This window comes from Xenopus laevis, chromosome 1L, assembly GCF_017654675.1.
Source record: "Xenopus laevis strain J_2021 chromosome 1L, Xenopus_laevis_v10.1, whole genome shotgun sequence".
In the NCBI taxonomy this organism is placed as follows: Eukaryota; Metazoa; Chordata; class Amphibia; order Anura; family Pipidae; genus Xenopus; species Xenopus laevis.
In genome coordinates this window covers 169,723,954-169,737,900 of record NC_054371.1, presented here as the reverse complement: position 1 = coordinate 169,737,900, position 13,947 = coordinate 169,723,954, and the positions used below count along the sequence as shown (strand labels likewise).

Here is a 13,947-nt window from a genome sequence, read left to right as displayed (position 1 = left end):
TGGAAAAGAACAACTCGACCTTTGATAAATAACCCCCAGTGTATTTTATCCTGCAAAGTTGTCTTTGCTTATGTACATATATGAATGTATTACTATGAATAGGAGGTGGCATACTTGGTCTTTTGCCAAATAAATATGTAGACCTTCATCCAGACTATAATATAATAGAGGCCTCCAGTGACCAAGTTGACATGGAATAATGCCTGTTTGGGTTAAGAGAGCAGCAAATTTTAAACAGACGCATCCCTCTGCCATACAATCCATACAAGGCATCAATCAACAGTTGCTTGTCCCATAAAACCTCTACAAATATTACTGTAACTGTTGTTGGGGTGAACTGTGTGTTTAAAAGATACTCATTTTTCGTATAGTGGAGTGGAATGAGAAAACGGACTTGTAAATAGATGTAGTTAGTTCAGAAAAGCATATCTACTGTATCAGTTGCTTATCAAAAACAATATGTTACATTCAGAGATCTTAGTTAGGGCAAGGTGTATGGTGTATTAGCAAAAATGCTAATTTTGGAGGGCAAAAGTCACCTGCACGCCTTTATTTTTCCTAATTCCCTAATAAGTCAGCCAGGAGAGAAAGTCACAAGCAATTTTAGCTGTCTGAAGTATGCCACATTAAGGGTTAGATCACATGAGGAGATTCGGGGAGATTTTGTTGCCTGCCAAACTGCCTCAGCGTGCCTCACGGAGGCAACTTCAGGAGACTTCGGAAAAAGCAGTGCCGCGTGTGCTTTAGCGCAGGCGACTTTTTATCATAGCCTATGGAAAGACACGCTGAGGCAGTTCAGGGAGATTGTCACCCAGAAGACGAGGCGATTAGTTGCCAGGCCACAAAATCTCCGCGAATCTCCTCGTGTGAATTAACCCTAAAAGCACTGTGCCTTTGACTTAAGTAAAATATGCTACACTCATCTGATGTCCTTAAAGGTGATTGGGAGAATGACAAAGAGCAATGCAATTAATCAAAAACAGCATGTGAAAAATAAAGGGCTGGTAAAAATGACTAGGAAATATAAAAGAGTTTAAGGAATTGGTCAGTTTGTGCTATCCATAGTTTACAGTGAATAATCCAATCATGTAGAAATGCTGCATTAGACTCATAGTGAGATGCAAGAGACTTTAGAGGATTCATAAAGCAAAGCTGTTTCAACTCTGGATTTTGATGGAACTGCTAAAAAAAAATCTGTTCTGGAACCCTGTGGTAGAGGTGGAAGTTTTTCCATTAATACTGCTTGTCTCGTGCTTGGTCTGACTCTTTCCTTCTTTTATTTAGCTGTCTTTCCTTACGCTTTCTACAACCACCGAAATGTACAGTACCTGCTCTCTGCATATACAGCCCCCACTAATCAAACTACTACTTTGTCTGAAATGTTGCAAATTACCATGAATCTCTTGGGAAATAATATGTATTGTGTTTCTAATTTTTGCAGGATGGAATTATATGCATGTCATGTGCACAATACCATGTGAAATGTATCTGAAGTAGGTTCAATCAAATACACCAATGACTCTATTTTGCAAAAAGCACAAATTAGCACCAAGAGCGTTTTTCACACTCCCACAACATCTACCATCTGTACCCTAAAAGCAGACGTCTAAAGAATATGATTACATTTACATAGTTTAAAATGTAAACAGATACCAAAATACATTATATTCAGGGTTTTCTCTGTATTTCCCTAGAGATATAGTTTGACACATGACACAGGTAGAGCAATTATTTTGATTCCAACGAAAGCAGGAAGTTGAAGCTTTAACAAATTGTAGGGTGAGTATAATTTCATTAAGACTAGTGATGAGCGAATTTGTCTCGTGTGGCTTTGCTGAAAAATTTGCAACATGGCAAAAAATTCGCAAAACTTATTTAAGTCAATGGGCGTCAATTTTTTTTTTTACGTGCCACAATTTTTCTCACTTCAAATGCCCTCAGTGCCCATTTTTTCTTGTGGAAACTTATTTTGTCTTGCCAACTTTTTTGTCCAAATGCATTAAAACCAATGGGCGTTTTTCTTATGGCAAATTTTATGTCCAAATGAAGTAAAGTCAATTGGCATTTTCTCTTATGGAGACTTTTTAGTCTCTGTAACATATTTGTCTTGGTAACATTTTTGTCTCTGCAAAAAGTCGCCAAAGGGAAAAAAATTGCAGATTAAATGTGGAATTTCACTGCGAATCCAAGACTGGTGAAAAAATTTGCTCATCGCTAATTAAGGCACCTACTTTGGGATTGTAACTGCATGCGGCATAGGTATAGATTGGGTCAGTACTGATCCATACCTTACAGAGTATAATTTAACTCACAGGCCCAACAAAACTGGGGGTTGGGACTTCAAGAAATCCCAGTAACTAATTACTCATAATAAAAAGCAGCATAGTGATAAATCATCATCATTTCATCATTAGAGGAGAATCTAGGCGAAGATCAGAAGGAGAGCGAAGGTTGTGTGAAGGAGTGTATTTGGAGATCAGAGATGAAATATATGGAGGGGCTTCATTATTAAGGGCCTTGAATGTGATTGTTAGTAATTTGAATTTGATTCTAGAGGAGATTGGGAGCCAGTGAAGGGACATATGGGAGCAGCTGATGTTGAGCGGTGAGATAGATGAATGAGTCTAGCAGCAGCATTTAGCACAGATTGTAGTTGTGAAAGGCAACTTGTTGGAATACCTGCGAGGAGTAGGTTGCAGTAATCAAGACGGGAGATGATGAGAGACTGAATCAGTGTTTTAGTTGATTCTGAACTGATATATGGTCGTATTTGGGCAATGTTGCGCAGTTGAATAAGACAAGATAAATAAGCTTTTGGTACAGTAGTACCAGCTCTGCTGACCGGAAAAGTCTAGAGCGGACTGTCAGAGCAGCTGGCAAAATAATTGGAGTGGCTCTTCCACCACTGCAGGACATCTTCCACAAGCGCTGTGTAAGAAAGGCCTCCTGCATTGCACTGGACTCCACACACCCCTCACATGGACTGTTCACGCTGCTCCCCTCCGGCAGACGCTTTCGCAGTATTAAAGCCCGAACAACCAGGCTGCGCAAAAGCTTTTTTCCGCAAGCTATCAGACTCCTCAACTCACTGCCTTTCCTCCCACTACATTCCAGACACACCTGAACTGTGAACTTAAACTTTGTGAACTGTTAATTTATTTGCACAATTCTAAAGGTTTACACATGTATATATCCAATTCCTGCCTATATATTGCACATTTCATGTTTATATATTTATTGTGTATTTTTAAGTGCCTTTTTGTGATATGTACTCGCTGGAGCCACGTCGTCTCGTCTCACTGTATATTCGTATACTGCTGAGATGACAATAAAGTTTACTTTGACTTTGACTGTCTTTACTTCACTCTCTAAACATCAAAGCAAATTCAAAGGGTTGACAGGCACCATATCTCGAATTCAACAAACTCAATCACTGTTCAATTTTTATTTGTAAGAAAAACAAGTGACAAGCCAGAAATATTGCCTGGCAATTACTGGAATTCTACTGGAATTTCCAAGAGCTTGTTATGAAGGCCAATGGAGTTTTTTTTTTTTTAAATCTAAAATCAACCCATGTGACAGTACACTGGTCATCAGTACTACTGAGCAACTGAAAATAAAGTCACAGGTTAGGGTTATAGTATCATAATAAGACTATTGCATCTAATTGAAGCTAACTGTCGCAGCCAGCCAAATAATATATCGTAAGGTTCAGTATAAATAAATGAGCAATAAGGGGCCAATTTATGGATGTTCACAAATGTTTGTTTTTCTGAATCGTATTTTGTAGCGCAAACAAACACATTTTTCATATAGTTACATAATTCACAATTTGTTTGTAAGTGTACAAACCATAAAATCTACATATACAAAAGTACGGCAAGTAAAAGCTGTCAAGGTTATGTAGAAGTCAATGGAAGTTTCTTTTCGTTTCTTGGAAAGCCTTTCATTTGTGGCTTTTAGAGGTTTTCGGAGATCAAAACGTACATTATCATAAAAATTTTTTGTTCGACCACAAAAAATTTGGGGTTTAATAATTTATTTGACAGCTATTCTCATTCATAATTTTTAAATTTGGATGTTTTAATAACTTTCATGGCATTCGTGATTTTAGAGGAATAGAGTGGTTTCATTTGGTTTTAAAAAGTTCTAATACCAAAATTTTATCTTTAGTAAATGGGCCTCCTCTTGCAGGTGCTTACCCTTAAATAATGAAAACTCAAATGCAGTGTTTATTTCAGTTCTTAAAACTACATGCCACAATCAAACCTAACACATTCTGCATCTCTTAATTGTGATCGGAAATGAAAAAGAAAACTGCAGATAATAGATGTTTTTCCTGTAGAGGTATAAGATTCTGAATCAATATTTTAGATATCCGATAGCTCTGATGGAGAATTGATTTGTAGGCCCTTCGGAGCATTCACCCATTAGTTGGCCCAACTCCGTTTTTCTTTGAGAAACTAAAGAAGCAACAATTGCTTTTCTTTAGAAAACAAATGTTCTTCAAAGTGAGAAGGACTAATCATACACTCCCAGCTCTGTGTACTGAGAAAGCCAATGGTATCTTAATCATTTCATGATTCATTACCAGCCAAACAACTGCAGCTCCCAATCAATCAATGGCTTTGCAAGGGGAATCAGGCCATGCTTGGCTCTCTCTCTCAACAGAACAAAGGGAGTATATTCTGCCATCCATCACTTTGCAGCTACTGTATCAAAATTCAAATCTCATTCCACTGAAATATCTCTTGGCAAAGGTTTTTATTTTTTTCCCTAAATGTCCTTCTTTAACATTTGCCTTTTAAATTCAGTAGGCCACTTTATCTGCAAGACCTGTCAAGTCTAATTTATTCCTAAGATCTTTTTAGTAATCAAAACGTGACAGATCAATGTTCAGAAAACCTTGACATTTTCTCGTGCCAGATGAAGCTTCTCTTGACCTTGGACTGGAAAGCTCTTTTTTCCCAAACCTTTTAGAAGCAAAAAGCATTGGTGTCTATAACATACTGTATCTATGTGTGTGTTTGGTGACTGGCTTTCAGCTTTAATTTGTCAGAGGCTGCAGAGGCTTGCTATACCAGCTGATAATTCTAAAGATTTTAATGAATCGCTTGGAGCTTGCAGATGACCTATAACAACTGCCATATGGAGATGGTAATTGGAAGTCACAACAACTGGGGTTCAAAAACGTTTATATCTATGTTCTAATGCACTGACCACTTAGCTGTCCTGCAAATTCTTGTTCCATGTTAGGCAGTGTCTTGAGACAGAACCTGGAACACCAAGTTAATTTCCCTTATCTTTTGGCTTGAGTAAATCGCCTTGAACGTACTCTTTTACAGATTTCTCATATTCATTAAAGGGGATGTCAACTCAAAGAAGTTTTTTTGCGTAAATAAAGAAAATGTCATTTTAAGTCACTTTCCAGATGATGGTAATTTAAAAAAAAATTCACAGGATGTCCAACCAAAGAATTTTTTTTGCGTAATTAAAGACAATATCATTCTAAGGCACTCTCCAGAAGATGGTAATTAAAAAAAATTCAATAATACGGTATATAAATATATAATGTAATTGCAAAAAACAAACTATTATTGAGTGCCGATCCTCTTAAGTTTTGAAAGAGCATATTACCTGGTTATAGCTAACACCAAAGAATGCACTTGAAATCAATGGGCGGCCGAATAATTTTGACGTGTCGGATTTTTCGCCAGTTTTACAAATTAATTTAGCTTATGGTGAAATAGGGAAATTTGCCGTCCATCACTAGAAATCAGACAATAACTTATTATTCTAATTCAGGAAAGAGTTAAGGGAATAAGAAATAAAATACTGTTATATTGCTGATTCTGCACACATAGACAGTGTTGATTTCAGAGAAAGAAAACACTCGCGCACACCAAACTTTTGCTTTGTAAGGCATTTACCTGCCAAACGTTTCTCCAATATGCCTTGTTTAACATTTTTGCTATTATGAATTGGCTCTCCTTTTTAAACTTAACGCTGCAAATGAATACTCAAATAGGGAACATGCCAGCGAACTCAGGCAGGTTAAACTCAAATAGAAAACGTGAATCTTAATTGAACTTCTGAGAGCCTTCATATCTTGGCTGGCAGAGCAGGGCGTGAATTGAAATTAAAGTTGCTTCAACATGGGTGCAGGCACCTGCAGTAACCACTTAGCTGATTCACCCTGCCTGCAGTGCGCTTAGAATCATTTTTCTATCTGACTGAACCTGAAACAGGCAGACACATTATGTAGCTCTGGAGAGAGCTTTTATTCCCCATACAAAATCACAAAGAAAGCAGTAGGTTATCGTCACATTCCGCTTCCACAGTTAAAGAGAGGTTTATTGAATAGAACCATATTATTTGATATTCATGGTTTACTATGGAAGGAGTTTATTGCATTTTGTTTCTAATATTCTAAAATAAACTTATATTGCAATGATTTCTACTATAGCTGCAGAAGAGATTGAAAGACCCAGGTAATGTTGCATAGTAATTAAAGGTGAAGGTATATCATTTTCTACTTATGGTTAGGCACCCCCAAGTGACTACTTTTACTTACCTAACACTCCGGGCCAGTGCTCCTATCAGCCGAAAACCACACCGGCCTGGGGTTCTTCTAGCGAGCACCACAAAGTGATCCTCTTACTGCTTCTTCAGCTTTTAAATTTTCCAGTGCAGAAGCATGCACAGTAGAGTGAAATAGCCGGCTTTTTCGTTTAAGTTCGTCATTTCATTCTACTGCACATGTGCTGCCTCCACAGAAGACCCGAAGAAGCAGGAAGAGGATCGATCCATGGTGCACGCTAGAAGAACCCTGAGCCAGTGTGGTTTTCTGCTGATAGGAGCACTGGCTCGGGGTGTCAGGTAAGTAAAAGTAGTCACTTTTGGCACCATAAGTAGAAAATTATATTCCTTCGCCTTTAGGGTTGAAAAGTCATGTGCCCATCCAGTCCAGTCTTTTCCCCAAGTAAATAACTTCTAGTGAAAGGCAAAAACCCCACATGAAGCTGTATCTGATTTGTCTCAGGAGGGAAAAAAAATATATTTTTTGTCCAAAAGGGTCATAAGACCACTCTATGAATCAATATAGTAGTAACAGGCTAATTTACTAATGCAAAGCACAAAGATGCATGCAAATCACCTTTTTCAACCACAATGCAACCTTTTCCCCACATATTTTTTTGTTTTCTTTTATACTTTTATACTTTTTTAGTTACACTTGTACTTTTATACTTGCTTGTGTTCACAAATGACCCCTTAAGAGTATTCATGTTAGTAACTCCATATTTGCTAATGCACCTTTTGTTTTAGGTGCAGAATTCTATAACTTTACAACTTTCACCATAAAAAAACTCTCATGCAAATAACTTGCCTGTTGCCTTACAGACTGTGCAAAAGTCACAACTCCCACTACAACATCTTCCTTTATAGAAGCTTTTAAATCATGCTTAATGTGCAGAAAGACCTTTCATCCCTTCGAAAAAGTGTTTACAGTCATCAACACATTCAACTTTGTCGCAGCAATAGCACTGACATATTGTTCATCTAGGGACAACTAAAGTTTGCCTATTTTACCAGTCAAGCTTGCTGCATTAGTTGAAAAAATTATCAGTATGCAGTGCCTACTGTATTAAATGGAACTGCTTACATTTCTTGTGTTGAGCCATTTATCAACACTGCATTGTGAAATATAAATTAGTGTTAGTACTATATAAATACCAGAAAATAAATACCTTAATAATAGAGCAGCATCGTGTGACAGAGGTCACAAATGATGCCTGAAACAAATTGTTTATTAAGAATTTAGAGCCCTTAATAGAATTAATTAGCAGAGAGTCTAGAAGCCTGCTAAGGCAAAGTAAACAACTCCATTATAGTTATAAAGCAGGAAAACTAATTATACTGCCCTGTGCTCACTAGGTATGTATATATAATGGAATAGAAATATCAACATTTGGAAGGGAGGAATCATGGCTTGGTCCTTTAAAGGGATTCTGTCATGGGAAAACACGTTTTTTACTAAATGCATCAGTTAATAGCACTCCTCCAGTAGAATTCCACATTGAACTCGGTTCATCAAAAGAGCAAACAGATTTTTTTATATTTAATTTTGAAATCTGACATGGGGCTAGACATGTTGTTAGTTTCCCAAGTGTCCTTCCTCCCCCCAACCAGCAGCCCTTCAGTAGAACAATGGGAAGTTTGCCAGATAGCTCCCTGACACCTGCATTTCTATGTGAACAGCACTCAATAGTAAAAATCCAAGTCCAGCTAATACAAGTTACAACTCCTTCAGTTACATTTAGTAGGCGAAACAATAGCTCATCTGAAAGCAGTTCCATTGCGAAGTGCTGGCTCTTTCTAAAAGCACATGACCAGGAAAAATGACCTGAGATGACTGCCTACACACCAATATTAAAACTAAAAATACACTTGTTGGTTTCAGAATAAACTTTTAAATGGTAGAATAAATTACTTGCAATGTACACAGTGTAATTTAGTAATAAAAACTATACCATAAAAATCAAGACAGAATCCCTTAAATAAATCAACCAAGAACTGTGTTCCTGGAGTGTCTATGAAGTGTTCTGATATTTACATTGCTTGCAGTATTTGATGATTGCACATGAGATACTTTGCTGTGTTTATGTGATTAGCCTAGTCCTTCATTTCCACTCTGATGGATACAGCCCACTCCTGTTCTATTGTTATCACAACAGCAATCTAGTAACTGGAAAGAGTACAGAAATGTAAACATGATGGCTCATGTATATAATGGAAGGTAACGAACAAAGAAAGCACATTTTACAAAAGGACCATTAGCCATACTGTTGGGAAGGATACACAAACAGTTCACCCTACTGCCATCAAAAGATTAAAATGATGAAAAAAAAAGCAAGCAGCTAAGAATGTTGGCTTGTTTTATTTGTACATTTTGTGTCTTGACTATTATTATGTCTTTTAATCTTTTTTTCCTGAGCAATTTCCATAAAATAAAGGCAATGTGTTGCCGCACGTCTACCTGGCAATTCCATTTACTTATCATGCTTTTCGGATTAACAAAAGCCATTTCCTGCGTGAAGGCCGGCAGCACCAATTTATAAGGGAAATGTTCTTTAAACTCAAAGCAATGCTTTTGCCCGTGGCTCTGCAATTTATTTTATTGCTGCTAACAACCATTTTACGAACACAACCGCTTAATTATTGCCAACCATTAACTACATTTTTAAGCGCCCATTAAAAGAAAAAAGCACAAATAGTAATTGACTTTGTATCATTGCCAAAAAGACTAGTTTGATGGAAAAAACCAACCAAACCAACCAGAAGCCACTGGTAAAATACATATGCTGACAATGTTTTCATATGGATTCATAGGAACCAGTACAGCTAAGAATAATGTATATTGTTAACATTTTGAATGAGAAGCCCTGTACTCATTGATATAAGCTCTCTGATGATCTACGTTGGAAAATAAAACTACTGCTTTCACATCTGTCAACCCCATTGCTACCTATGATGGTTGCTGATCAATGACACTTTTATATCCAGGTCCTCTTTCATTAAATTCCCTCAACTACTGCCTAAAGTTCTAATTCTCATTTTGCTTTTACACTCCTTTGTTTGGCAGAACTTCCCAGAGATTCTCCAAAGTCTCTCCCATTGCTCTTGTTTTGAAGTGGGTTGCATAACACACCAGGATCTTCAAAAAGGAACATTATTTGGAGACTCGGCATGATGAATGATTACCTTCCACACAACAAACAAATCCACCAGTGGAGTAACAGGATATTACCTGGGCCCGCAGCAAATTATTTTTCAGGCCCCCAAAATATCAAGAGGTTGACCTGTTTTACCCATATTTATTGAAATTGTTCATGAATTATGGCATCTCTGGGCCCCCATACATCCTGGGCTCCCTGCAGTCGCAGGATCTGCTTCCTCTGTAGTTATTGCCCTGAAATCTGCCATCTTTCAGAAAGTATACCATTGTTATGTATAAGGGAGAATTTCTCAACATAATCAAGCAAAATACATTAGAAAACATCTTATAAAAGATGTTTATATATTTCAGTTAAACAATGGCAAACATCTACTGAGTTGGTGTGTTACTCCATCGTGCATTCCTCTTAGTGCCCCCTTTTAAAGCATACTTGTAGTACCATTATTGTAACATTTGTGACACATAGGCTAAATTTGTACATTTCATGGGACACTTACTCTCATGCCTAGCTCGATGTTTTCTCCACCATACACTTCCATGCCAGGGTCTAGCAGTCCGATATCTCCAAAGTATGCTCTGTCCACCACAAAAGAGCAGCCAATCATTGCAGGAGTTCTGTAAATTACACACAAACAGCAAAATCAAGCAAGTGCCCTTAACAAATTTTGGTTGCACAAATGTTTGTAAGCACATATCAGCTTTGCCATAAAGAATACAAACAATTTAGGTCATGGTAACATGACTAGATGACTCAATTCCTAATGTGATAAACATTGTTCAGCACTGAATTGTTCACAGAGCATGAAAGCTTAACACGGTGGAGGAGAGTTGATATATGGAGCACCATATGCTGCAAACATATTCTCCATTCTGCAAGAAATTCTAAAATGTTTAACATATAGGGTCAATAAATAATATATAACTAGCCCTTAGATGTTTTCAGTGTATATTTCATTATCTGCATTTCCTTCAGCTGTAGGCATATATAAATTGCAATATCTCAACTGGTGAACCATGTCAAGGTCACAGACTGCTGCTTTCTGAGTTATGCTTTCCTGTATAACCAGGGGTACGATATCACCAGCCACAAAGAGGCAAATGTGTTTTATATCCGACCTCCTACAAGCTTTATTTTTTAATACATTTTTTTAACACTTCTGCTGCACAGCATGTGAATTCTGATGAGAAAAGGCAGCTGATGTAATAAGTGTCTGGCCTCCATGTGGTCCCCTGTCAATTCAGAACTAATTCATTCTACTTTTCTGTTAGTTCAGTAATAAATCATGTTATTCCATGCAGGAGCATGGTATTGGGGTCATTGAAGAATCAAGGTCACTGTTTAACCAATGGTAAATATTGATGGGATAATCAAAAACAAGAGTTATATAAGCACTGCTTAATTAACATATGTGCCTATCTCATTTGGTGAAATATATGTGACTTACAAAAAAGCAGAAACAGGTTTATTTTTAGAAGGTCTGGCCTTGCCAATCACATGACACTATAATTTGTTTTGGATAATTTTCTATTTAGAGGTCATCAATTTTAGGGGGGTAGACTTTCTAATGGAATGCTAGAACACTTTACAGAATGATATAGCTGTTGTAAATACCTTTTGCATGAAAGTATTACATACAATCGTTTAAATGTATGGTTTCATCTTTTAGCTGGAGATCTCTATAAATTTACAGCAATGTCACACTACAGAATCATTAAATGAGCAAATGCACTGGAAAAATGATAGATGGTTTGTACACACAGAACTGCTGATGTAGTTCTCTTTTTAAGCTTTTAAGGATCATGCTGAAAGCCAAATCAGGTTTAGGACTCTGGTTCTCTTAAAGTTCTATAAGTCGGTAGATGATATTTTATCACATGGGAGTCATTTCTGATGAGGATGAAACCAGAGCAGCTCTGGGTAAAACTCTTCATGTTGATACCATTATATTGATTGTGGTGATACAAGTTCCAACCTTTATCTATGACTTAGGATGAGATTTTTGTTATTTTGCTATTTATACAATAACCTTCTGGGTCAGTTACATGAGAAGTTTTGAGCTGCACAAACCATGACTTTGCATAATCCTATAGCACTACCGTTGTTTTCTTTCTTTTTTTTTTTTTTTGAAATATGGCTATGGCTGGACAGTTGGAGGAGATTTCAAACTAGGCGTGGGGGGGGGGGGTTCAGTAAAAGATTCAGTGAAAAACAGGTTAGATGAGAGAGTGGGCAAAGGAAGGGAAAATGGGGGAGGAGATTTGGTTGGGGGTACTGTTAAGGGTAGGGAGGACCACATGTAATTTGTTCAATATGGTACTAGTATTAAATGTATGTTTGCAAATGCAAGGAGTCTGACTGGTAAAATGGGAGAGCTGGAGGTGCTGGAGGTGCTAGTGCTGGAGGGAAAATATGATGTGATTGGTGTGGCCGAAACATGGCTGAATGAGTCACATGACTGGGCAGTTAATATCAGCGGCTATACTTTGTTTCAGAGGGACAGAGGCAATAGAAAAGGAGCAGGGGTATGTCTGTTTGTTAGGCAGGATTTAAACGCTTATATAAAGAAGGAGGTTATGTTAGGAAATGAGGGGCAGAAGTCTTGTGGGTAGAGTTCTTCACCAATTGTAAAGAGTCCAGCAAATTAATTGTAGGTGTATGCTATAGACCCCCTAATGTAAATGAGTAGGAGGAGGCAAAGCTACTGATGCAAATAAAAAAGGCTGCTAGTTTGGGTAAAGTAATGATAATGGGGGGTTTTAATTACCCAGATATTGACGGGACCAACAGTACTGCCAGATCAGTTAATGAGAAAAAGATTATAAATTCTAACCAAGATACAGACTTCTTTTCTGTTGCTGTGGGATACAAAAGATAATATAACTCACCTGATGGGTGCAGACTCGTCGCCTTTTTCTAACCAATCCTGAGGAGGAGTGATGTACATGCACCATAACCCCCAGTTATAGCCATGAGCTGCATTGGCATACTGCTGCACTTCAAATGTATTGTATTTGATATTATCGATTGCTGGTAAAATGATTCGTCTCCGATCTTCTTTGATTCTTGTAATCACTGGTTCAGCCCTAAATGCAACAGAACTCTGCATTAGTGAAACAGAGGCATTCCAAATTTGTAATGATGAGCTAAATTTATTTGGACTTGCGATGAAATTGGCCTTTGGCAAATATTTTGGCAAAATTTTGGCCCATAATAGTCCATGGACTTTAATGCATTTTATGTGTAAAAAGACACTGCAAAGAAATGGCCATTGACTCCACTGTATTTTGCACCCAAAAAAGTCTCAGCAAAAAAGCACCCATTAACTTCAATGCGTTTCATGAATCATCACAGTTTTTGAATTAGCCCATAGTTATGTAAATTTTTTGGGAAGAGGAATGGCACAGATTTGCTCATCATTTCAAATTTCGGTGAGCCTCCAGAATGGGCCTACACTTAAAGGAATTGTTCAGTGTAAAAATAAAAAGTGGGTAATTAGATAGTAGGTAGAACACTACTTCCTACTTTGCAGCTCTCTTGATTTCCACTGATTGGTTACCAGGCAGTAACCAAACAGAGACTTGAGAGGGGCCATTTGGGTCATAACAGTTTACTTTAGAACCTGGCCTGAATGCTGAGCATCAAAAGCAAACTCACTGAACAGTTATGTCCCATGTGGCTCCCCTTCAAGTGGCTGACTAACTAAGCGACTAACTCAGTTAGAGAGCTGAAAAGCAAGAAGTTTGTTTCTGGCTCTAATATTAGACATACAGTCACTCCAGCCTTTATACATTACATTTTTGGCTATATTAGAAATATGTTTTCATTTGCACAGCCTATCTATTTAACCAGTTTATATTTTTACACTGAACTGATCCTTTAAAATAGAAGCAAATGAATCTTCCTCCATCAAATGAAGGAGAATTATTCTAATCTACATTAAGCAAGGGCTTGGGATTTAGGTGTTCACATACTCTGGAAAGAAACTTCCAGGAAATATTTGGGTACAGCTCTGAGATCTGGTTTATGTATCAGAAAGTTGAAATGTACTGAAATTTTGGCACCTTAGAATGAAGTTAAAAGCCATAATAAATATCCCTTTTTTGCAATGACCAGCTTGCATTGCTGTCTAGGAGAGTGGAATAACAGATAAAGATTCTGTCCAAGTATTTCCTTTTACTAGAGAAGCTGTAAACTCTGCAATGGAAACCAT

General features: G+C 37.4%; 1 protein-coding gene across 1 annotated transcript in view; it reads right to left on the bottom strand.

Annotated features, from left to right (window-relative positions):
* The window catches only part of galnt9.L (polypeptide N-acetylgalactosaminyltransferase 9 L homeolog), a 139,400-nt gene that overhangs the window by 47,801 nt on the left and 77,652 nt on the right, over positions 1 to 13,947 (bottom strand). Inside the window, exons 5-6 of the mRNA XM_018262326.2 lie at positions 12,623 to 12,820; positions 10,234 to 10,351 (exon numbers count right to left, since the gene is read on the bottom strand). Of these exons, the coding sequence (XP_018117815.1) occupies positions 10,234 to 10,351; positions 12,623 to 12,820 (316 nt within the window). The remainder of the gene's footprint in view (positions 1 to 10,233; positions 10,352 to 12,622; positions 12,821 to 13,947) is intronic.